This window comes from Eleutherodactylus coqui, chromosome 1 (assembly GCF_035609145.1).
Source record: "Eleutherodactylus coqui strain aEleCoq1 chromosome 1, aEleCoq1.hap1, whole genome shotgun sequence".
Lineage (NCBI taxonomy): Eukaryota > Metazoa > Chordata > Amphibia > Anura > Eleutherodactylidae > Eleutherodactylus > Eleutherodactylus coqui.
The window spans coordinates 167,474,100-167,500,914 of NC_089837.1; the positions used below are offsets into that span (position 1 = coordinate 167,474,100).

General features: G+C 43.1%; 1 protein-coding gene across 1 annotated transcript in view; it reads left to right on the top strand.

The window, feature by feature from the left end:
• ARHGEF10 (Rho guanine nucleotide exchange factor 10) overlaps positions 1-26,815 on the top strand; it is a 140,110-nt gene that overhangs the window by 22,427 nt on the left and 90,868 nt on the right. Inside the window, exons 2-8 of the mRNA XM_066603570.1 lie at positions 6,229-6,319; positions 10,582-10,734; positions 14,471-14,767; positions 16,898-16,958; positions 20,227-20,306; positions 22,495-22,551; positions 23,590-23,759. Coding sequence (XP_066459667.1) covers positions 6,265-6,319; positions 10,582-10,734; positions 14,471-14,767; positions 16,898-16,958; positions 20,227-20,306; positions 22,495-22,551; positions 23,590-23,759 — 873 coding nt within the window. The 5' untranslated portion in view covers positions 6,229-6,264. The remainder of the gene's footprint in view (positions 1-6,228; positions 6,320-10,581; positions 10,735-14,470; positions 14,768-16,897; positions 16,959-20,226; positions 20,307-22,494; positions 22,552-23,589; positions 23,760-26,815) is intronic.

Below are 26,815 nucleotides of genomic sequence, written 5' to 3' on the forward strand. Positions count from 1 at the left end.
AATAACAAAAGTGTATAATTGTAATATATAAAACTGTATTTAATAAACCCAAAACACCCATAGCACAGGCCTCGCCTCTCCCAGCCTCCCCCTCACTTATCTCAGTAATGATGAGTCCCCAGCAGTGACAGTGGCCCCCCCACAGCGGCGCCCAGCAGTGACAGTGGCCCCCCCACAGCGGCGCCCAGCAGTGACAGTGGCCCCCCCACAGCGGCGCCCAGCAGTGACAGTGGCCCCCCCACAGCGGCGCCCAGCGGTGACAGTGGCCCCCCCACAGCGGCGCCCAGCGGTGACAGTGGCCCCCCCACAGCGGCGCCCAGCGGTGACAGTGGCCCCCCACAGCGGCGCCCAGCGGTGATAGTGCCCCTCACAGTGGCCCATAGCAGTCACAGTGCCCCCCAGCAGTGACAGCGGCCCCCAGCTGTGACCCCCAGCGGTGATAGTGCCCCTCACAGCGGCCCTTAGCAGTCACAGTGACCCCACAGCGGCCCCCAGCAATGATAGTACCCCCCCAGCAGTGACAGTGCCCCCCGAGACCCATGCACTTACCCTCTCCACGTCCTGGAAGCTCCACTCTTCCTCTGAACTCCGTGCCCTCCAGCAGCGATGATCTCCGGCGCACACTGTGACGTCAGTGTGCTACTGGACGCCTCCTCCCCTGGACGCTCTCGCGGAACCAACAGTAGGAGACGTCAGGGCAGAGGGAAGGAGGATCCCAGCTGCACACTGACATCACAGTGTGCGCCGGGATCAGCGCTGCTAGTAGAGCTGCTGCCCCTGCCAGTATTCACTAACGGGGTGAGCGGCCGCGTGTCAGCGACTATGGCTACGCGTGTCACTGCTGACACGCGTGTCATAGGTTCGTCATCACGGGCCTACACATTCGTGCTGTGAAATACCTAGTCTAATGAGAAGTTTTTCACTGACCTAGAAGATCCAGCCTCCTTCTTCGGGAGAGAACAGCTTTCTCCTTAAGCATCTGTTTAGCACATTCCTTGTGAGAAGCCTGTTCCAGGTTTTTTTCTCTGTGGGGATGTGCGATGTGTAATTTTGGGAAACATCTGTTTTCTAAGTTTGTTCCATAGTTAAGAAAGGATAAGGAGAAAAATTACTCTAGAAGACACTCATTAAAAGTTGGTAAGACGCGTCTGGGCGTAGATGCCGTGAATGATCTGCATGTAGTATCCTCTTGTCCTTCATGACTGAGTGCATGGCATACACCGGTGATCAGCGGCACAGTCCACTGCTTCTCTATGCCGTGATAGACTGGCAGGGACAGGAGCTGGCAGACCTCTGGGTATGTCCCCGTGCATGTCTTTGCATGGAAGATTGAACCGATTCTGGATTCCCAAAGCATAGTGTGAAAGCATAAATGGTTACACGGAGCACTTTTATATCTTCCTACTTTTCTCTGGAAATGCCTTAAATTTCGTTTTTTGGCGGTCTTCTCCAAATAAAGGGTTACTCCCCTCTAATAATGTTGTGGAAAACAACTAGAATATTCCACAACATCTGATCACAGGGTGTTCCCTCGGCTCATTCCCCGCACTGCGGGGGTTCTGGTATTCGGTGTACAGGGTTTGCTCCTCAAAACCTCATCTAAGGTCTTATGACATCTCTAAGGCAAGTGAAGCAATCGCTTCCTTATTTATAGCATATTTGCAGACTTCAGGGAGAAGTGAGAGAGTTAATCGCGCTGGCCACAGGCCACACCTTGTTTCTCAGGCCACACCCCTTATTTGTAGCCCATATTTCCTGAGCAAGAAGAGCACTAAGGTGGGTGGGAGCACCTGTAATAGCGTCCATTGGGGCACAGGAAGGATACAGCTGTAGAGGGGACAAGGTACTTGGTAGATTGGGTGCTGGACAGAAGGACTGTTCCTGCCACCATGACTACACTATATTGTTTAGTGGCTGTCTTTAAAAGTGTGGAAACACACATGTAGAATGAAAACTGCTTGGCAGACGATTATCCAATTCTGCATACAAGTTTCAGTGGAAGGGAGAAGCCTGTTAGGCCATGTAATAAAGTAGATGGCCATTTTGAATGCTGCCATCTTGGATTCAACTCTTAATTTTTCCAGGTTTGTGTGATATGTCAAACTGGCAGAGAATTTCACCAGAAAAACAATGTTGGGCTTCATTTTAACATAATTTGTTCTCATGTTAACACAGTGATGTTTCTTCAATACAGGGAATGATAGTTAATGTATCGCCCATTCTGCAAATTCTGTCTGATGGACTGTGTTGTCCCCCGTCAGGCGCTGCAGCGGCTGCAATTTGCAAGGATGCCTTTTATGTGTAGGCAAAATGAGCTGTATGGAGGCTCAGCTAACCCCTCATTCTAGAGAGAGACAACGAGTGCCATGTTGTAGGTTCTTGCTGAATGAGGCCAGAACAGCAGTTTCTGATGCCTCATCGGTAACAGGTTTTGGTCATTTCAGATTTTGGTTTATCAGCGATTGAACCTGTCTTTTGGGATTTGGAAAGCCGTTCCATTGACGTGTGCTTCCTTCACTTGACGTAAGGACAATCTGAATATGTTCTGCTTGAGATAATGCCAATGTTCATATTGTCTGTAATGAAGAAAATACACTGAGTGTACATAATGAGGAATCAGAATGGGCGACACATCAACTTCAGATAATGCTGTCATTGCCTGTATTGAAGAAACATCACTGTTAACATGAGAACAAATGAAGTTATGTTAAAATGAAGAACGACATTGTTTTTCTGGTGAAATTCTCTGCCAGTCTGCTATATCGCATGACTACCTTCCCACTGGAAAAATTAGAGTTGAATCCAAGATGGCGGCATTCAAGTCATTTTGGTGACATGGCCTAACAGATCTTCCCTTCCCCCACAGCTTGTGTACAAATTTGTATCACCATTTTCCAAACTATTTCTTTCTGCATGGGTGATTCCACACTTTTAAGACACCTTATAGTGTAGCACAGTGCCACCCCCTGAATAGTACTAATAGTTCTAGTATGTGATGAAGATGTCGGCTTTTGCTGCTGGACTGGACCACGGGAGTGGTGGGCATTATAAGAGTAGAGCCACAGAGTGGAGCCTTACAACTAATGCGGGGACGGACATAGAGGGAAGCCTTACAACTAACGGAGGGGCCCCAGAGGGGAGCCTTACAACAAATGGGGGGACGGACATAGAGGGAAGCCTTACAACTAACGGAGGGGCCCCAGAGGGGAGCCTTACAACAAATGGGGGGACGGACATAGAGGGAAGCCTTACAACTAACGGAGGGGCCCCAGAGGGGAGCCTTACAACAAATGGGGGGACGGACATAGAGGGAAGCCTTACAACTAACGGAGGGGCCCCAGAGGTGAGCCTTACTACAAATAAGGGGGACGGACATAGAGGGAAGCCTTACAATTAATGGGGGTGGGGGGGGGGGCACAGATGGGAGCCTTACAACTAATTCTTCATGGCATTCTAGGCCCTGATAGAGAACAAAGGTGAAAACGCTCAACTGTCTGAGATGCCACACGTAATCACTGGAGGTAACTGCATTAATCAGTAGCAAGGTGTAGAACTGATATTCGAATATTATTATATAGAGGTATTCTAGAGCTGAGCGGCTGCAGTGGTATAAAAGTTATCATACATATCATTTATGTACCTTTTTGGTAGAAGGAGGAGGGTGGGTCAATTCTGAGTTTTGCTGCAGGGCCTCGTGAGTTGCCGTGACCCCTTTCGTATGCATGTGCCGGTGATCTCAGTGGACACATACACACGGAGTCCTGGACCTGCCAGAACAAGGAGAGGCGGCCCACGTCTGAGCTGTCACACCGCCTCCGCTACCAGACAGTGTTGCAAGCAATATTGTGGTGGTCATGGGGCGGGGACCAGGGGTAATAATGTGCACAGCCCCACTAGTCACTTATCTGTAGTAGTAGTGGAAATTCTCTCATATTAACCCTTTAGGAGAATTCCTGACACACAGCTGCCAGACCGTTAAGGGGCATTGAAGAAAATGTCAAAGGTCCAGAGCCGCTTTCTATACACAGACTTGCCCTTTGTTATATCTGCAAGTGAGTCTTCAGTGTTTATTGGCTGCTACAATCATTGTAATGTTCAGACGCAGCATCCTATGTCTTGTTTCAGGATGTAAAGAGCTCTTTGTGGACGAGCCTCAAGGCTCTACAATCTCACAGTTGGTGAAACTCTGGTGTTCTCACTTTTCAGATTTACAAAGCAGATTGTCCCAGAATTCTATCATAAACTGAACCAAACATGGAGTATATGGTGCCAAATTACCTCCTACTAGACCGTTCTGAAAAGCCGAATAGATACTTATAGGAGGAGTAGTATAATGTGCTAAACATGTGATTAATTGCTGCTGATTACTGATATACTGTACATATCCACCAGCCATTAATAGTGTAAGGAAGAAGTAGATGCCTAACCGGGTAGTTGCGCCAAATGTATAATATGTGTGCAGGATTCTTAGACATATCCCAAAACTTGCATCATTTCGGATACTATTAATACATCTCTGACATTGAGCAGAGACCTCATTAAAGGGAATCTGTCACCTGCTTTTAGCCCTATGAGCTAAGTAGTCCGCCCGCTGTAATTTAAAAATGGGCAAACTACTTGGAAGCGCCAGTTAATGCGTTTAGCAGTGGCTTCCAGCACTTACACTGGGGAACCTGGGGAAGGTAAGTATAAAACTTACATCCCCGGCCACTTACTTTTAGCACACAATAGGCCTAAAAGTAGATGTAGACTTCCTTCAAATTGTCACTAACTTTCTAAAGTGTGCTTATATGATAGGCAGTGTGATAACTAGCAAACTGTTATTCACTTTACCTAAAATTATGATTTTGTGCTGATAAATCCCTCTAAAGTGCTGGCCACCAGGGGTCTTCTTTACTCCTAACTTGCTGTCCACTCCCTGCTGTCAAATCACTGACAGGAGACAGGATTATGTGAAAGAGGGGGAGGAGTTATCCTGCTCCTTGAAATGTATAGGGAGGAGGGAAGGGAAGGAGAAACTCACACAAATGCTATCTGCTGGCTAATAGTGAGTCACTGTATACTGTGTTTAAGGCCTTATGTCCACTTGCATGCATGGATACCACTGCTGAATCCCGCAGTGGTATCTGTGTGTGCCCGCAGCCATGTAGAGGAAAATAATTTTTCTTACCTCTTTGGGACTAGCGCGGATCTCCTTGGAGCCAGACGGATCTTTTTTCTTCAGCACAGCGGATGCTTCCAGGAGCATCATATAACGTGCCTGCCGCATGCACAGTGCTCACTTTTTTGTTTTTGGATCCGTGGCACCTCCACAGTGATAGACCCGGGTGTGCCAGTGCAGGGACGGCTTCCATTGACTTCAGTGGAAGCCATCGCTGCGGGATCTGTAGGAAAATGGAGCATGCTGCGACTTCTTCCTGTGCGTGCAACCTGCACGCCGGGAAAAAAAATCACATCCGCATGCTTTTACTTGCTGTGCGGATGCTAATGCATCCCTATGGACGACAGAAGGTGCGGATCTCCCGTGTGGGGGGGGGGGGGGGGCACGCTCCGATTGTATAATTAAAATCTGCACATGGAAATTGGGCCTTAGCCACTGAAATCACATTAACACTCCTCAGTCTTATTGTACACTGTACTACTTATGTCTGTGTCTGTAATACATTTAGAGAGCAGGATCTGCAGCTCTCTGTGTACAGTCTATAGAACACAACATGCACAGAAACTAGACCCCTCCCACTAATCCTCAGAGAATATCATGTGCAAATTGAAATGTCATGATTTTGTATTTCTTCCCATTTATTTGACTTTAATGTGGCTCACAACGTATAAAAGGTTGAGGGCCTCCATCCTAGAGGATACAGGAGCTCGGTGGTAAGCTACAGGCCTATCACTGTTGTTTTGGGTGCTTGAGTTAACTTAATTTTTTTACTTGTGCTATTTTCCATTTTCCACCCTTTAAAAAAATGGGGAGAGGGCTACACAAAGTCTTTCCAAGTTGGGTCCTCACATCTTGCTCTGTACTACCCTTTCATCACGAATGTATCTCGGGGGCCTCCTTATAACTGAGCAGAATCTGGTTTGTTTTTCAGCTTTTTTTTCAACTAGCTTTACTTTCTGCAGCCTGTAACATGATTACAGTTGAACGTGAAAACTGTTCTAATCATATTAGCACTGCCTATCTAATCACTATATTCAATATTTAACTACTACTTTCTGTGATTTCAGGATGGCATGTTATGCTGAGAAGATAAGACTAGAAGGATGGGAAGTCTGGAAAATCCTGATTTAGAGGAGTTCCCTCCTCCACCGCCTGAAGGTGAAGCAAGAAACTATGTTTATACCCAACTAAAATAGACTAATATGTGCTATAGCATGATGGACAACAGTACATGCTGCCTTCTAATTTATGCTGCACTTTATAACCACATTGCAAAACTTTTCTGGCAGTTTTTCATGTGTTTTTTTTTTTTTTTAGTCAAAGCCAGAAGTGGATCCAATAGGAAGAAGTCCTTCCTTTATATTTCCAATATCTTTTGAATCCACTTTTTGGCTTCTCAGCTTGATGTTATGCCATGTGCTCACAGCAAGCTAATATCTTGAAATGAGGGCTTTTAAACACAGAGGGGGAGAACTTATAAAAGGCCGAGCGCCACTGATATGACTTTTTTATGCCACAAAATTTAGGGCAAGAACACCTTGAACAAAAATATGCAACTTTTTAGCCCTATTCCGCTGCTCTTTCCACTTTTCAAAACCGTGCGGGAGGCTTGTCTCCGAGGCGGATATATTTGCTATAATTTACACCAGAATTGGTGTAAATTCTATTGGAAATCCACGTCAACTCATAGCTGGCATAGATTTCAGATTGTGGCACATAGACAGCCCAAGATGTTCCGAACTACTCAACACATTTGGCATATCTTTCTCCAGTGGTGTATGAAACGTTTATAATTCCCCCCATAGTATATGAAGAAGTTGTAGAACTTTTGATTTATCTAGTAATTAAGCTTTATTTCTAGAATACCGAAAAACTCATTAATTTTATTTTACAAAAGGGACATAAAGGCCATGACTTCTTTCATAAACCTTTAATTAATATATTTGCATATATTTTGTGATAACTGCCGTACATGCTTGGTGGGTGTGCACTGGGCTTCTAAGGAACGGATTTGGGGCAGAGTCCACTGCGTATGCATCAGGTGACTGCTGTAAAATACAGTTGACTCTTGCAGTGGCAGTGTCTATCCTGATCCTGGCAGGTAGCCCTGGGGCAGTAAGCCTCTAAGTGGCTTGACAGGGCGTGTGGGGTGGGTTCTTTCTGTTTCCTTTTGTGCCACCACTCCCCTCCTGCCGTGGTGGGGTTTTCGGTTGCAATGGAAACTTATTATCATTTTTTTTTTAATTCACTGCTTAATTTTTAAAGAATGATATTTCTTTACAGAAACCTCTTTTAACTTTGAAAACTAACAAAATGTAATTAGGGTGATTTTTAAAAAAATTATCCAGCCAAAAAAGTTGCTCGGCACGATGGAAGAACATAAGACTTTCGGCTCTCACCTAATCTCCTGCTGCTCCCATTGAGGCGGTGCCCAGTTACCCGCTACTTTCTACTTCCTGCTGCAACAATGATGTCACCCACAACATGAACATGTGACTGCTGCAGCCAGTCATCTGCTCAATTCGTGATGAACTGGAGCGGTCACATGACCTTATGTCATTGCTGCTGCAGCAGGAGGTGGAGAGCAGCGGGTGACCGGAAACAGCAGGGATCAGGTGAGTCTGATGACTATTATGTCTTCCAATCACGCTGAGCAGCTTTTCAAAATTAGCTTTTGCCTGGATAACCTGCTTAATTTCGTATTGCAACTAGAGATGAGCGAACATACTCGGTAAGGCCGATTTCGCAATCGAGCACCGTGATTTTCGAGTACTTCACTACTCGGGTGAAAAGTACTCGGGGGTGCTGTGGGTGAGCGGGGGGTTGCAGAGGGGAGTCGGGGGGAGAGGGGGAGAGAGAGAGCTACCCCCCGCTCCACCACGCCACGCCCCGCCACACAGCGTCCCCGAGTACTTTTCACCCGAGTAGTGAAGTACTCGAAAATCGCGATGCTCGATTGCGAAATCGGCCTTACCGAGTACGTTCGCTCATCTCTAATTGCGACATATTCTATATTATATGTGACATCTAAGGGACAAAATGACAACTGCCATAACATACATACAGTATATGTATTTAGCTCCAGGTTTAGCCTTCTTGAAGAGCAAGGATAATATGAATAGCATGGATTTGTGCTTTTTGTCAAATTCCTCTTTTGAGCAGATTACTACATGGGATAGTTTGGCGCTTCCTGGTGGCTCATTGTGACTTCTTTAATTTTGCACTAGCACAAGGGAAATTGCTGGATCGCTGAGGGGGCAGTGTGGTGGAAAGAGCCGAGGACAGAATATGAATTGTTCCCATCAAAGCTCCCTTGTCACTGGTGCTTGACACATTCTGATGCTTTCATGAAAAGGAAAGATTATGTAAAATGGCGGCCCACACAGCATAAATGCAAATGACTCATTTGCTACAATAGTTAGATTGAGAGAACAGACCTGCTTTCTTACCAGGTCACTTATTAAACATGTGCCCTCACAATTCACCCCTTTATAGTAATAGACATATTATTTATACCATGCATATTTTACAGAAGAATTAGAATTAAAGCGTACCTGAGTTTTTAAAGTATTTTCAAAAGCAGCCCAGGTTCTCGTTGGCTGCTGTTTGCACCCAGTTTGAGGTCTGTCAACTAGTTTTACATGTAGAGCTTCCCATTTTTCTTTGACATTGCCATTTGCAATCCACTTACAGGTGGAGGTGTCCTAAGCAGCCATTCTGCCAGAACTATATTTGCCGGGACCTCCTCTCCCACACATCCCATGCTGACTTGCATAGCCCTGCTCCAGTCACAGCAAGGCAGCATCTGAATGCCTACCCTTCTGTTGCATGTAGTAACTAGCAGTGTCCCCATGTCCCTGTTACTAGAGAGGTCAAATGCCTAATGACAGGCAATGATTGCAAAGGTGCTGAAAGGGAGACTCCTAGTGGCGAGGTACTTCAAACTTGATTTTCAGTTGTAAAACAAAAAAGATTTTTAATTCAAATATGTTACACGATTGATGATACTCACATAGACTGAGATGAGCAGAAGTCCTGTGATCATAAATGTTGCATATGCAGCAATTGTCTGCTAACAGAGAACACGTACTGCCATTTCTGCCTCCAAGAAACCAGGTATAAGGGTTGATAAAACCATCTAGAATTCCTCTGCAGTGTGATCATTTGTTGACTACTTTTTGAGGATTTTTGAGCACACTGAATTCTAAAACGTTAGGGTATGATCACACATCGCGGAGTAAATCCTCACCAAAATCCATGTGACTGTGCCTTTTTCTGAATGTAGCTGGCCCAGCTTATGAGTCCAGTCCATGCAGTAATACCCAACGTGTAAAATCTGTGTCCCCACTCAACGGGAAGGGGTAAAAGGGACTATGTTATTAGAAACTGGTCTATTTCTTTCCTTTTCAATAACTTTTTAATGGATAGCTGTGTTGGGATAAGATGACATGCTGCTGCAAGCTATCAGCATTTGGTTACATTTTTCTACATCTGTTTCATTGTCTACAATCTTTTTATTTTATAGGAGACGTACCAGGATCACAAATTTTCCATTATCCATAGGATAACGTGCTGATGGATGGGGGTCTCACTGCTGAGACCTCCACCGGTTTTGAGAACAGCTGTCGGAATGTCACTGCAGGGTTACTTCTTAGGCCGCCTGCAGACGAGCGGGTCGGATCCGGCAGCGAGAATTCTCGCCGCAGGACCCGACCCGAGAGCCTGCAGGGACGAGTGCGTACCCACCCGCGCCTGGCGGCCCCGGCTCTTTCATGTGCCGGCTGCGCCGCAGCCGGCGCATGCGCAGACCGGAGCCGGCGGCCGGGTGAGTGTGAGCCCCGCACAAAAATAGGACATGCCGCGGTTTGTTTGCCGCGCGAGATTTCGCGCGGCCAAACCGCGGCCGTCTGCATAGGAGTGCGTATTGTAATGCACTCCTATGCAAACTTTCAGTGGCGGAAATCCCGCGGGAAATACCGCCGCAGGATTTCCGCCCGTGTGCAGGCGGCCTTACCCTCACTTTGATTTCCGAATGGATGGAGCGCTGGCCGAGCATGTGCTGCTGATGCTCCATTCATTTCAATGGTGCTGAAGTAAATACTGAGCGGTTCGCTGCTCGGCTACCTTTGGTAGTCCCATTGAAAATGAATGGAGCGTCCGCTCACCTGTGTGACCAGCACTCTATTCAGACTTCTCCCCACTGCGAGCGAGTGCAGTAAGCCCACAGTGAAGAGGATTGGGGAGAGAGAGAGGACCACCTTTCTCAGGATCGTCGGTAAGACCCACACCGATCAGTAAGTTATCCCCCTGTCCTGTGGATAGAGGACAACTTGTGGTCCTGGTATAACCCCTTTAACCTGTTAACGTTTTTCTCCTCATGAAACTGTAAGTAAAAATTACTGCTTTTATTTATGTTTCAGTCTTTGAAAATGCTGAGAATGAGGAAGATGAGGATGCAGGAGAGAAATTTGATTTTGAGAGTGGTGATGACGCTCCAGAAGCTGATAGACAGCCACTTCAGAAGGCTGAGGAAGATTTAATTGACATGGGGGTTATACTCCCTAATCCCCCAGGTACTTTTTTAAAAGTAATTGTATTGAAGCTTCCAAGTGAATCTTTGAGAAACTTACATTGTGAATGTTAGAGCATCCAAATTTGTTTGTGCACTCCGTAAAATGTCTATAGTTGTGGATTGTTGAGTCATTACTGTATGATGTCAGATGTGTCAATCTGTTCATTGTGACATTCGTTTCGGTGCCCCACTTCCACTGCGGCAATACACTTTTTCATTTTTTTTAACCATTGTCTTCAAATTTGACCTATGGATATTGCATCCTCTTTGAGTTCCTGCCACAATTTGATGTAGAGACGAACCAGCTTATTCAGATATTGTTCAGAAATTTCTTCTCAGTATTGTTGCAGAAGTTCCCACAAATGTGCTGCACTTGTAGGTTGGTTTGCTTTCACCCTTTTGTCTAGTTAAACCCCATTGAACTTTTGTTTGGGATGAAGTTTGGAGACTCTGCAGGCCATTCCATTCTTTGAAGCCCACCAGCTTCTTCTTGTCTTCTAAGTAGTTCTGACATAACCTAGAAGTATGTTTTGGATCATTGTCTTGCTGTAATATGAACCCCTGAACAACTAGGCATACACCAGAGGTTATGGCATGGTGTATTAAAATGCTGTGGTAGCCCTTTTTGTCCAGTGTGCCAGTCAACCTGTGCAAGTTTCCAACTCTGGATCCAGTAAAAGAGCCTCAGACCATCACTCTTCCTCCTCAATGTTTGACAGTGTCACACACTCGGGAACCATCCTGTCATCTTCTCAACGGCGTACAAAAACTTGGTGTGATGTACCAAAGATGTCAAGTTTTGATTCATCAGTGTATAAGACTTTTTTCCATTTTTCAGTAGTCCACTGGAGGTGCTTGGCCCAGGCAAGTCCTTTTTATTTTGCAATCTTGGCAGTTGCTTTCCTACTGTTGCTCTACCCGTCAAACCTGCAGATAGAAATATTCTCTTCACAGCTTAAATGGAAACTTGTTTATTTTTGCTACATCAAGCAGTACTTGAAGATTTTGTGCCTTTAGTTGCTGATCACACAAATTTTTGATCAAAAACTTGTCATCTGGTTTTGCAGTGGCCTTTGGTCTTCCAGACTTCTTCATGTCTGAGCTTCCAAGTGCCTTTTAATGGTATATAAACTGTACTGACTGCCACCTTGGCTTTCTTGGCACTTTACTCTGTAGGACATACATACACTTCTAAGGGTTATAATTGTCTGTCTGTCTTCTTTGGTTACAAGTGGATATAAAAAGTCTACCTATCCCTGTTAAAATGCCATGTTTTTGTCAAGTTAGAAAATCTGACAAAGATTAATAATTTCGGGTTCATTTTTACATTCAGTGTGACTCATCTGTACAATTCCATTGGAAAGCAAACATATCTTTTAGGGTGGGGGAAAAACTAAAATAAAGTGGTTGCATAAATATGCACACCCTAAAAGTAATATTTTGTTAATGTACCCTTTATCTTTAAGACAACATTCAGGTAGGTGTCTATCAGCCTGGCACATCTGGACTTGGCAATCTTTGCCCACTCTTCCTTGCAAAAGCGCTCAATCTGTCAAGTTGCAAGGGCATCTTGTGTGTACCTCTCTCTTCAGGTCAACCCACAGATTTTCAATGGCATTCAGGTCTGGGCTCCTAGCCATTCTAAAACTTTGATCATCTTCTGATGAAGCCATTCTTTTGTTGACTTGGAGGTATGCTTGGGGTCACTGTTGTGCTGAAAGGTGAAATTCCTCTTCAGCTTTTTAGCAGAGGCCTGAAGGTTTTGTGCCAAAATGGACTAATATTTGTAATTGTTCATAATTCCCTCTACCTTGACTAAAGCCCCAGTTCCAGCAGCAGAAAACAGCCCAAAAGCATATTGCTGCCTCCACGATGCTTCACTGTAGGTATGATGTTCTTCTGGTGATGCACAGTGTTGGTTTTGCACCAAACATACCTTTTACAATTATGACCAAAAAGTTCAACCTTGGTCTCATCAGACCATAACACATTCTCCCACATACTTTTGGCAGACTTGATGTAGGTTTTGGCAAAACATAGCCGGGCTTGGATGTTTTTCTTTGTTAGAAAAGGCTTCCGTCTTGCCACCCTTCCCTACAGACCAGATATATGAAGAATATGGGAGATGGTTGTCACATGCACTACACAACCAGTACTTGCCGCAAATTCCTGCAGCTCCTTTAATGTTGCTGTAGACATTTTGGCAGCCTTCCAGACCAATTTTCTTCTGGTCTTTTCATCAATTTTGAGGGAAATCCAATTCTTGGTTATGTCATTATTGTGCCAAATTTAGTCCACTTCTTGATAAACGTCTTCACGGTGTTCCTTAGTATATATAATGCCTTGGAAACCTTTTGGTCCCCTTCTCCTGAATGAAGCCCTTTAAATAATCAGATCCCTTTGCTGTATTTATAAGCTCTATATGGACTATGGTTTGTGCTGAAAAATGCAACTATGAAAATGTCAGGAAAATCCTACTAAAAGAGCTCAGCTTTATATGCTGAAAATCAGAACCACTGTAAATAATGGCAGCGGAGTACTGACTACTATTTAACAGGAGTTTAAATATGATTGGCTAATTCTGAACACAGCACATCCCCAAACATAAGAGGGTGTTCACACTAATGCAATCACATTATTTTAGTCTTGTTTTTTTTTTCCACCCTAAAAGATTTCAGTTTGTATTCCAAAGAAATTGTACAGATAAGGCTCACATTGAAGGTGGAAATAAATCTGAAATGATTCAGCTTTGTTGGATTTTTTAACATGGCATTTTAATAGGGATGTGTAGACTTTTTGTACCCACTGTAATTGCTTTTTTCTCGCCATTATGATAGTAATGTGCTCTGTCCTAAAGAGCAAAACTGTCCAAAGTCTTTCCTAGAGGGTGTTGGAATGCAGTTTGTTCCAACAGTCATTATATAGAATCAGAGGGTTTGAAAGTAATCTACAAAAGTTGAGACAGCTGTAGAAATAGTTTGCATCCAATTCCAAACCATAATTTGCATTTTGTGCTTCAAAGCTTCTTAACTGAAAAAAGCCCTTTGGTTAAAATCATAAATTCAGACTAGTGTTGCGTTTCAGGCTAAATTTTCATATTTGTACATTTTTAACTTGCTTTTGAACCTTTGAACCATTTCACGTTACTTGTTCGACATGAACTGTGTTAATGTAAAAAGTAACTGGAAAAATGGAAGCGTTTTAAAACTTTGACCACTGGTGTAGATCAGCTGCCATAAAATGAGGTCTTCAGGACATATGCATGGAACTGCAGGTTTAATATCAGATGTGCCCACTTAAAAAGGGAACAGTCTAGATACACAGATGATGATTCATTTCTAATGTTTTCCACTTATTAACTGCAAATTAGATTGAAAAGTAAAATGTTTTTTAGATTTCTCACACAACATAGTTAGAGATGAGTGAGCATGCTCGCTAAGACAAACTACTCGAGCGAGTAGTGCCTTATTCGAGTACCTGCCCGCTCGTCTCTAAAGATTCGGGTGACGGCGGGGGAGAGCGGGGAGGAACGGAGGGGAGATCTCTTTCTCTCTCTCCCACCCCGCTCCCCCCTGCTTACTCCCGCAACTCACCGCTAACCCCCGCCGGCAGCCGAATCTTTAGAGACGAGCGGGCAGGTACTCGAATCAAGTTTGCCTTAGCGAGTATGCTCACTCATCTCTAAACCTAGTCTTAAAATGCTTTTCTTGCTATAACTGTCTGTTTCCATAAATTAGATCAGCTGTTAGAAGAGGATGGTGGAGCTTTATTTCAAGATTCCCCAGCACAAACTGATCTGAGCACCGCACCGAAAAGAGTGAATCCTTATTCTGTGATTGATATTGCACCATTTCAAGAGGGAGAGTCTACTTCCCCAGAATCTCCGTCTGCGGAAGACAGTTCTAGTCCCCGTGTGCCAAGTGGTTATTCTGTTCCTGTACCATGTGGATATGCTGTCCCTTCTAACCTGCCCTTGCTCTTACCAGCGTACTCTACACCAATTATAATCCGCAACATATCTGTGGATGAACAAGGTAACTTAGAACACCGGGCTATGAACATTCCTTTTAAACGGGTTGTTGTTTTATGTCTGACTTTTTGTAATTCGTATTAAGTTACTTTCACACAGAGCGGAATTAATGTAGCATTTGACCCATATTTTGATGCGGATCCGCAACAATCTTCACCCCTTCAATTGAAAGGCTGAAATCTGCTGTGGATCTGCATCAAAAAAATATGTAAAAATCTGCACCAAGTGCTACACATTTTTCATGCGGGTTCAAACTAAAATATGCTATTTATGAACAGAACCTTCAGATGTTAATTGGACTCATTGATTAATATGAGGCATACATGCCTCTAAAATACGAGATGAAGCCATTCAGTTTGGTTTCTCTTTTCTTCAGGTTTTTCATTGGAGACCATGCAATCTCCAATGCTGTTTTTGGCAAACAGACCTCAAGTATGATTTTAACACAGACAGATATATATACTGCACAAATTACAATGGCATATCGTTTAATTCCATTCTGGACAACTTCTAGGTGCTTGATTTCTTTTTATAATGAGTGTATTACTGAATTCAGAAAAACTATTGGACATGCAAGTAGGGTGACCGCATGAGTGAATGACCAATTTATTTTTATTAAGGAATAATAAGCCATTCGTAAGCAATCCAATGAAAATATTGATACTCTCAGATGTAGGACCTCCACCTAGTGTTGATTTTGTCACATGACAACAGATGAAAAAACGGTGGCCTCAACAGGCTCATATCTAGAGAGAAATAATAAGGCGAGTTTTTGTGTTTATGCTACAATAGGTCATGTACTATGCCTTATGTTAATGAATCTCCATTAGCATTGCATTCCTGGGGCTGTTAGGACCCTGACTGAAGGCACATTTACATGCAATGATTATAGCTCAAAATTCGTTCAAACGACCGAATTTGAGCGATAATCGTTACATATAAACGTGGGCATCGGGCACTTTTCGTTTGAACTATGATTTTAAGGTGAACTTAAAATCCATTGTTAATCTACTGGAGATAATGAGAAAAATGCAGCTGTGCATCGTTGATGGTTGCTGGGCTCTGCAAACAGCTTATGGAGGCCCATTTACATGCAAATGAAGATTATAAAGTGTTAATGGTCATCAGTGGGCATTAACACTTTATGCAAAAAGATAGCTAAAGCTCCATTTACACACAAAGATAAGCACTTAAATTCGTTCAAAAGCTTGGGAGAATGACAGTTTGAGTGATCATTTTGCACAAGCTGCTAATGGGCACTAATATTCAGCTTATTAGCTTCGTTTGCATGTAAATGAGCCTCCCTGAGCTGTATGCAGAGAACAGCAGGTGGTCTGTTATCTGCAAACAGACTCTTTGTTCTGCTGTGGGACTGCAGCTGAATACAATGTTATCAGCGCTCCCGTGGAGAATCGCAGCTTGCAGTCCCTGCTATCAGCTGCACGGCTGAAGGATGGATTTTAAACTCAACATAAAATCATCATTTTGAACAAAAAACAAGCAATGGTAGCATTTACACGCAACAATTATTGCTCAAAAGACATTGTTTGAGTGAATTTTGAGCGATAATTGTTGTGTGTAAACGGGGCTTAAAACGTTCAATTGTTTGAAAGATTATCTTTGCGTGTAAATAGGCCTTAATCTACAGATTGTCAGATGCCATTTTTAGAAGGGTTTGGCCGTGGCCATTACAGTTTTCACAAAATTGAGAAGTATTGTAGTTGGACTACAGAATAAAGTCTATGTCTAGCCCACATCTTCTCTGTAGATAGAGACCTATGTTTAGTTTCTTACATTCATATTTGGGAATAAAACAGACCCGGTGATTGGGGCAACTGTTGTATATTCACTGGCCCAGCTGGTCATTCACTGTTGTTTTTGGAAGTTTTATTTTTGTGTTTACTGTTTCGTGTACATGATGTTAATGGCAAGAACTCTGCTTTCCTTTTCTTGTGACTTTTTCAGGGTCCTATACTAGTACTTCATTTGTAGCATAAAGAGAACAATTAAAAAATGTCTTAAATGGGTCATTCCCTGATGATTTGATCCTAATTTTTGTGCCAGGCTTTAAGTCCTACATCATACACCATTGTGGCAATTATTTCTGAATGTCTGTTCTGATCACCATTTGCAGGAGTTCAAGAGGAGGTATCCAGTCCTCACTTGCAGCTTATGCCTGATAGCAACTGTGCAAGGTATGTAACAGATACCGCAACATGAAGTGTTTGTTGTACACTATACCACCATATAGTCATATGTGACGGCAGCTCCATCCAGAATCTCATATTTGGCTTCAAACGTCAGCATTTCTAGAAGGACTTTAGACAAGTTTCTCACAAAGATGGCTAGTCTAGGAGGTCATAGTGTTAAGACATTTTGGAATATTAGGCAATGTTATGCATTTAAATATAGGAGTTCTCTACTTTTTGTCTTATTTGCCAAATGAACTTGACAGTCACTTAGGGTCATAGTAATGGCAGGAACCTGCATATTTACACTGAAGGTATTTGCTGATATAGTTAGAAATTTGATTCCTGTTTTGCTGCTGGCAGCCTTATTATTCAGTGGATCATACAGAGCAAGAGGCAATAATCAGAGGTCCCCAATAATATCTAGCCTGCGAGACACTTTTAATTATGACATGCGATTTTGAGTATTAAGTTGACACAAGCTAATAAATATATCCAATCTAGAGACTCCACCTTATATGAATTACAAAATCATAATTTCTATGATCAAATTAATTTGAAGGGGTTGACTCAGGTTCTACCTGCCATACAGACACCACAGTTGCGTCTCTGTCCTGAACTGAATGGAGTGAGTAGTTGAGCACATACCATTCACCTCAGTGGGACCTCTGGTTCCTTGTCCCCCTCTGTTCCTCCTCCTTCTTACTGTGAGTTTACTGCACCCCCTCCCCACAGTGAGGAGGAGATTGGTTTGAGCAATGACCATGTCAATGGGACTGTCGGAAAAGGCGGAGAGTACATTCGCTATTTCAGTCAGCCACATTGAAATGATTGGAGCGGTGGCTGCGTATTCTCTGTCATTGCTCTGGTTAGTTTAATGTCTCTGCAGGTGGGAGAAGCAAGTGATGAGGAGGAAGAGATGTGGGTTCCCCGTTCTTGGGATCAATGGGGAACTCAGAGATGAGACCCCCTCGCTGTTCAAACTTTAATCACCTATTCTATGGATAGGTGATGAAGGTAATGCTGGTACAACCCCTTTTAGAAGCATTTAAAAACCAATTGGTTCTTATCCTAGTGTTAATTGCAAGTGAGACTGTTTAACCCCTTCACGACCAATGACGTACCGGTACGTCATGGAGCCGGGGGTATGTATGAAGAGAGGTTCCGTGGCAACCTCTCTTCATACAGTGCGGGCGTCAGCTGTTTATAACAGCTAACACCCGCGGGCAATAGCCGATCACGGCTATTAACCATTTAAATGCCGCTGTCAATTCTGACAGCGGCATTTAAATCCCTCGAACATCGTTCGGGGCGTCCCGCACGGTCCCCCCGCGGTGAGATCGTGGGAGCCGTGCAGTTGTCATGGCAGCTGGGGGCCTAATGAAAGGCACCAGGGCTGCCTTAACAGACTGCCTATGAAAGCCATCCCCGTGGGGTGGCTTGATAGACTGCCTGTCAAAAAGCAGTATGACGTAATGCTATTGCATTACGTCATACTGCAGGAGCGATCAAAGCATTGCATCTTAAAGTCCCCCAGGGGGACTTCAAAGTAATGTAAAAAAAAAAAATCGATAAAGTCGAAAATCGAAATCACCCCCCCTTTTGCCATATCTATTATTAAAAAATCTAAATAAATTAAAAATATGTATTTGGTATCGCCGCGTCCGTAAAAGTCCGAACTATCAAAGTAGCGCATTATTTTTCTCACACGGTGAACGTCGTCCGAAGAAAAAAAAAGGATGCCAGAAATGCACTTTTTTAGTTACCCTGTCTCCCAGAAAAAATGCAATAAAAAGCGATCAAAAAGTTGTATGTATTCCAAATTGGTACTATCGGAAACTTCAGGACATCCCGCAAAAAATGAGCCTTTGCTCAACTATGTCGACGGAAAAATAAAAATGTTACTGTGTGCACAAAATGACTGCAGAAAATAATTGAAAAAATTAACTGCCTTTGAAAAAAAGGAGTATAGTAAAAAAAAACTATACAAGTTTGGTATCATAGTAATCGTACTGACCCATAGAATAAAGTTATCATGTCGTTATTGTTGCCGTTTGTGCGCCGTAGAAACAAGACGCACTAAAAGATGGCGAAATGTGGTTTGTTTCTTTTTCATTTTACTCCACTTAGAATTTTTTTAACGTTTTTCAGTACATTATATGGTAAATTAAATAGCACCATTGAAAAATACAACTCGTCCCGCAAAAAACAAGCCCTCATACAGCGACGTTGATGGATAAATAAAGGAGTTACAATTTTTTTTAAAGGGGGGAGGAAAAAACGAAAATGGAAAAAGAAAAAAGGGCCGCGTCATTAAGGGGTTAATCCAAATGTTATCCTATAGTAATACTATGACCTCCCTGGTGGCCCTAGTCAATAATGGTATCTGTAGCTCCCGAGCCTCTGCTTTGGGAACGCTGCATTAGATGATGCCTTTGGGGAACAAATAGTTTCCATACAGCTATGGGTTATTTGTGAAAAGGGACAGCAGCAAAATGATCAACACAACCATGATTGGTAAGGGTTTCTTTTTTCCAGCAGGTTTCCGCTGCTACTTAACTGTACCCTGGGGTCCCAGATATACCCTTTTGCTCAAAATATTAGGCCAGTCTCACCTGACTGGGTTTGAATTGCAGAATCCACGATCGTCACCCACACGGACGATCCGTGGTATTCCGCAATCATTCAAAAAATAGAACATTTGTATGTCCACTCACATAAAATAAAATTGCAGCATGTTCTATTCTAGTGCGGATTCCAATAGGACGGCTTCCATTGAAGTCAATGGAAGCCGTCTGACCTGCTGATAGGTCGCAGGTACCCGCGTCATCGCCTTGCGACTGCACTGGAAAAATAGATTTAAAAAAAATCTGTACCACACCATGATCACCATGATCATCCAGAATACATATATTGAAAGGGTACGCATGGTTGCCAGCCGGGGACAGGGCCAGATTCTGATGCGGGCTCCCAAATGTGGAATCCACCCCGTCCGTGTAAGACCGGCCTAACACAAGTTGTATACTTTCATCATGTGAGCAAACATGCGAATGTTCTGTTTTTTGAATGATCGCAGAATACCTCTGATTGTCCGTGTGGGTGACAATCGCAGATTCCACCATTCAAACCCCGTTGTGTTAGACCGGCCTTAAGAATATAAGTATTATTGTATTGGAGCCCCTTGGATTATATTAGGCTGTTGAGAATATTCTGCATTTACAATACTTTGCGTTGTCATGTATGTCAGCATTGTAGTATTGCTTCCTCATTACAGTGAAGATTTCCAAGCCGTGAAAGAAGAGGATGTACTGGCAAAGTGGGTGTCCGATCCTGCAAATACAGAATGGATGGAGAGTAAATACAATGGCCTCTGTTATCTCAACACTTCCAACAACTCTGTTTTCATTTTAACTTGCTTCCCTAGAAATGTCCTCTCTTCTTCCATTATACTTTCACCTTATTCTCTCTAGTTGCTTCTGTTTCTTTGACGAGATCTTTTGCAGTTGATGTAAGCCAATTGCAGCCATTAAAGGGGAACTGTTGACTCTCCTTACAAGTCTGATTTTGCAAATACTTGTGTTCCCCATAAGATAACATTGCTGGAGCATGGTTTCTTAGTAATGTGCCTTGTGATTTATCCTTCTTGGAATGTATAAATTGGCGAATGCAAGCATTTACTAAAGCAGACCTACCAGAAGAGTGACAGGTCTTCCTCCGAGTAAAGGTGTCCTGTCAGCAGGTTCCTGCTTTATTTGATTGCATTGAGATGGGATATTTTTCTTCAAGGAAATGTAGCTTTAAGTACCCTGCGACCTTCTATAGCAGTTGAATTCCAGACAATAAAACATATATGATCTTTTTTGGCGTGTACTTTCTGCCCTATATTTTTATTCTTTCAACCTTTAATCCGATTATCAAAAATCTTCCTTAAAATGTTGTCTTTGCAACTTCCATTCACCCCTTCCATTGCCCACAATAATCACTAGCTGCATCTCCCCACTAAAGGATTAGGGCCTCCCTCCTTTTAAGCTAAAGGCCTTTTTACGCTTCTAGATAAATTGTAAGGAGCATTTAACCGGCGATGAAGTAGCGATCATATGTCATGCAGTTAGACTGAACAATAATTGGTTAGTTTCAGTCATTCGTTGGATCATAGCCATGCCTCTAGACAACTTTTCTGCAGCTGTTTTTTTTTCCCCGGCAAATTATGTGATGCCTGTTTATACCCAACGATGCAGCAGGAGATGGACAATGATTTTCAGGTCTGCATGAAAGATCCGATCAACAATAATCTGATGATTTATCACTGATCATTCATTCGCTGCCTGTGTTTATCTTTTATACAATTAGCATGCAACCCACTTGATCTATCAATTAATCGCACAATAAGTGCTACGTGTAAAAGGGCCCTAAGTTCCTAAACTGCTGTAAATATCTGCAAACAAGTTAGTTGATTATATGCAATGCTTCGTCCTGCAGATTTCACCTTTTACAGTATATTGGGTGAATTCCATGGCTCTACACTGCTCAGTTATAGCACTACTGAGCAGTGTAACTGTGAGTCCAATACTGGGGTGAGATAAAACACTTACTAGAAGCTGCAGCGGTTTGTTGAAATAACAGTGACCATTTGAAAAAAACCTTGAATGCAGGAATGGTGTACATACAATCTGAGACTAGAGAAACATGAAGGATAACTTCTCATCGGCACTGTTGAATGAAATAACTTCAGTAGGTCTGATGTCAGGTTCCAATAACTTTAAAAGGTGTGAGAAGTACTAATGCATTACCAGACTGCATTGGTCTCTTCATTGGGATAATACACTTTTGCTGTCTCATAGTGTGCTGATAATCTCTGCATCTAATAAAGTTGTTATATCTGGTTATCGGAAAGTTTGGAATCTGTTCATCCAGCCGCTCCTGCCAAAAGTGATCCTTCGTTGTTTCTATGTTCCCAGATAGTATGTGGACCGCCTAGAGCTCTGTGAGAAGGAAGACTGCAGGGTGGCATTCTATACCACTTACGAAGTGTTGTACCCTGAGCGCAACATAAAAGTTATCAGGCCCATTTGAAGTGGGTTCTATAAGGGTTTGTTTCATGAGGAGTTTGCCCTATGGAGCGCTGTTGCTTTATTTTTTCAGTACAGTCTTATGCAGCTCAGCCTTATCTGCGGGACTGCATATATTTAGATAATAACATTGGTGTAGATAGTTTCCATTGTGCTTGGAGATTGATTCTCATGGGTATGAAGGGGTGCAGTGTGTGCATCATTCAATATAAATGTTAAATAAAAGAAGGGATCCTGCTGATGGCTACCAGTACCTTGCGTGTCTAAAATGTCATTTTCTTTAACTCTTTCTTCCTCCTCTGTATGTTATGCCTCATCAGCTTCATCGCCCTCTACTTACTAATTGCTAATTACATTTGTTTCACATTTTATGACTATGTATAGAAAATGGATACAATTTTAATAAGTTGTTTCTCAGTAGGGAAATATCTAATGTAATGTCTAATTTCTATATTAATTTATGTTCTTTGTAGACCCTGATGAAGTTATTTATGATGATGTTCCGAGAGAGAACTCTGATTCCGCCACAGGTATTGTATATGAAATAGTCGTCTTTGAACCAATGAAAAAATAACACTTGCAAATTTGTTGGTTTTCAACAATAAAAAGTCAACTGAGCAGCATTTATGTGTTTAGTGGACAGTATACTTGTGGAATTATGAACGGCAGAGCCCAGATTCATGCACATTTAAATAGCCTTCTCACCATTCTATCCAGACTATATGGGTGATGAACAATCATTTGTATGGTCTGTTCGCCCCTCATACGCTTCTATAATTGTCAGTAGCGAATCCCCCCTTTACACAGGGAGATGTGCTACAACAATGGTTTTTGCAGCTGACAAACAAGCGTTTGCCTGTTTAACGATTGATCGCTGTCCTGTTGACACAAAGCAGTGATTGGGTGGCTGTTCTCTGAATGTTTGTTCCTGATCATTGGTCCATGTTAAAGGGCCTTTACCTCTGATGGTTAAACAGAACTTGGAAATTCAACTCTCTGATTTATGCATCTGTGTCAACTATATTAATTCAGTAAATAAATTCAATTGTTATAGTTGTAACAATGGTTCACAACCGTTAACCTTTAGGGACCAAGATAAATTTACGTTCTTGGTCCTGGGCTTTAATCCCGGCCGATAGGAAGTACGGTATGAGATTAAAACTCCTGCAGTCAAGCAGGAGTAGGTCGGTTCCTCAACTGTTAGTGACAGCCAAGGATCCGGAGGAGAAGGTAGAAGTGGTTTTTAACTGCTTCTGCCTTCTCCTTTCCAGACTACATAGTGCAAAATGAGTGCTATGTAGTGCAGAGAGAAATTGGAAGTGTGTAAATCCCACTATTCGACCCAGGGATCACGTGACCGAAACAAAATGAGGAACCTATTCCTGTATTTTACTAATTTTAAAAATAAATAACTATAAAAAAATCAATTTTATTTTTGCTTTTTACCCCCAATAAAGCTAAAATAAGAGGGGGGTCAGTGAAAAAATACATTAAAAAATAGCTTTAGATGTTTTGGCCAGTCATCATCTTCACCCTTCTCGGTAAACTAATACATTACATTGTTTTAGATCCCGAGGAGATGATTTATGATGATGTGGAGAACGGGGAGGAGGCTGGTAACAGCTCTCTAGAGTATGGATGGAGTTCTAGTGAATTTGAAAGCTATGAAGAGCAGAGTGACTCTGAGTCCAAGCATGGTGTCCCCAACTCTTTCCTTAGAGGTGGCAGCAAGAGACATGTGAGTATGCTGCTTTTATTCTCCCCTCATTCCATCTGTTTAAAATATCACGTGATGCTTCCTTTCCTGTTAAAGGGGACCTGTCATTAATTGTAATGCCTCAAATAAAAGGTAACGAAAGTTAGTGATGCCCATATGAAATGCGTTAGCCCGTCTGCACACAGCAGAGACTGATTCCGGCTCTGACAGCAGTGGCGTCCGCGCGTATCTGCTCTGACGCCATCTTTTCTGTACTGCGAATAGACTCAGCGGCTCACAGTCGCACACGCGCAGTACTGATTTTTTCAAAATAGTTTTTTTCCCGCGCTGTCACTAGACAATGACGCGGAGTCCGTGACCTTTCTGCAGTGTTCATTGCAGACTGGCTGCGGGTCGGACTGCTTCCATTGACTTCCATAGAAGCTGCCCATGCGGAGCCTACATGAAAATGGAGCATACTGCGTTTTTTGTTTTGTTTGTTTGTTTCTCCGCGAGCAGAAATCCTAATCGATTTCCGCTTGTGTGTAGAATGCAGCGGATCTCCATAGGCAGTAACGAGCGGCATTTGCTGTGGATTTACGCCTTTGTGCAGGCGGCCTTCACCGGGCACTGATAAAAGAGAGACTGGTCTGTTAGCCGCAGCCCAACTCTGCCTCGTATGCCTTTTTGATTGATGTCGAACGCAGAACATTGTAATTTAGTTTATTTTGTTTTTTTTTAATTGCCAAAATACGGAGAGTATACAAAAGAAGTGCAAGCTTTCCTCTATACTTGACAAATAAAAACCTGCATCAGTATCCACGTAAGAACATGGCCTAATAGGTTGTCCTGTCTGGGCTGTGAAATGGAACTTGAAGTTTTTTAATTTTTTATGTCTCATTTTTTGAAGCCAGGTGATTCTTAAGCTCACGTTATATGCACCTCAAGATGGTATCGGATGCAATTATGCAAACAATTACTCTTTCTTGTTGGCTGACCTTATGTAGAGACAGAATAGATTGCAAAAGCAATTGTCATTTTGCCTAAAAACATTGTAACCCCCCCCCCCCCCAAAAAAAAAAAAAAGAAAAAAAGATGATGGAGATGAGTTTAGGGAATCAAACTGCAGAAATGCAGGTAATTGGGGACAAGTCTGTATTCCCGCAGTGCCAAATTGTAGTGTTTTGGAAAGATGGTCTTGGCAGTCGCCTACCTGTACTTCTTCTCTGCCCTGATTAGATGATAATGAGCATTTAGTGGACCTGGTGATGTCTTTATTGTATCCTCACAGATGACTGTCATGTTACACTCTCTGATTGGGTGAAATCCCTTTTATGCTGTGCTTGTGTTAGCGGTGTTATTTTGATATGTGCCTATTTATGTGATAATGCAGTTAAGAACTGTATTTTCATTCTTGCCGTAAGCCGACAAGCTGTGCTGTTATAACGAGCTTCTGTCATGAGGATTATAGACTTACCCCCTAGGAGCTCTAAACTACATTACAAAGTCCGTAAGTGGTGAAACCAATTCACAAACGTCGCTCTCGCTGCTGAGAACTACATGTTTGTTTCTAAGCTGCTATAACATGGGCTTACATCTGTACTGCATATTTACAAGCAATCTAGTGATATAAGTAGCCATTGAGATGTATTACGTGCTGCACATCCTTCTAGCACTCCCCATCACACAAGCCGGGGGATCTGCTCAGTATTGGAGCTCACGTCAACTCAAAGTAAGAAGTTGTGTAAAGTTAGACAGAAGTGTATAAAGATGCATCAGATTTCTCATCCAGAATGAGCCGCTGTGATAAACCTGGCCAAGTTAACAACGCTGTAAGCACAGCGGCAGATCAGTGGCTGCACTGGACGAAGAAGACGGTCCAGGGTGTGCAGGTTGCCGCTACTTAGCTGTACCTCCTAGATTTCAGCATTTTCATAATTCCCATTTTGTGCCCGTAAAACCCCTTTAAGTGATATGGGCATCAATATGCGGGCAGCCATTGTTGTACACCAACACAATGCCTTTCAACAGCTGTTCTCGGTGTTTGCTTCGAGTTGCATGTCAATAAGCATCTCACTGTAAGGAGCATTGTCTATTGTAGAGCCCGCTCCTGATGATGATCCAGTGGTGGCCCAGTACACTGTATGCATCAAGTATCCTGCTGATGGTGGATGTCTTCATACCATACTCTGCATTTAGTCTCCAGCGTATAATGATGGTCCCATGCTGCTTCACCAGTGATGCCTCTGTCCATGATGGCGTCACCTTCGTTATCACTGTGATCCAACTGGTTTGTGTTACAGGTCCAAGCACATTTCTATATGCAGTTGAGAGAGTTAAACGTTCAATGAAACACTGAGTGTTGCTTTTACTTGGTGCACCATCTTGATTTTTAGATGTCTCCTTGCTTTCTCCTCCTGTCGTGGACTGCCACCTCCCTTCATTTAAAGTCTAATCGTCATCATCAGCAACTGTGATAGGAGCTCCTGTCCCGCTTTGTGACAAGGCTGTGTGGTACAATCCATGTAGTTTTATTATATGGGTGACTGAAATAGTGACTTCTTAAAGCCCAATACCCACAGGCAAATTTGAATTGCGGAAGATCCACATATCAAACCGCCCATAGAGATGCATGGGCGTCCGCAAATGGACTAAAACATGCGGATTTGATATGCGGACCTTTTGGTCCGGAAAACAAATCGCAACATGCTTCATTTTTGTGTGGATCCTACACGGACGGCTTCTATTAAAGTCAATGGAAGCCGTCCGATCCATGGCATACCCACAGCTGACACTGGAGACGTGCCGCATATCCACGGAAACGCAGGAGATTAAAAAAAAAAACCTGTATTGCACATGTCCGACGGCAAGCCGTGAGGACCATGCGCAGTACAGCGAACCTGGAGGTGGAGGGATGCGGACGCTGCTCCTGGGAAAGTGCAGGTAAGCAGATCCCACCGGCCATGGGCAGCGCAGGATTCCCTGCGCGGAAATTGCACGTGCCATGGACATGAGGCCTAACAGGGCTTATAGCCAAGTAATTCCCAGGCAGTTACAATGAGATCACAAGACACAGCTGAGAAGGATTCTGGAATCCT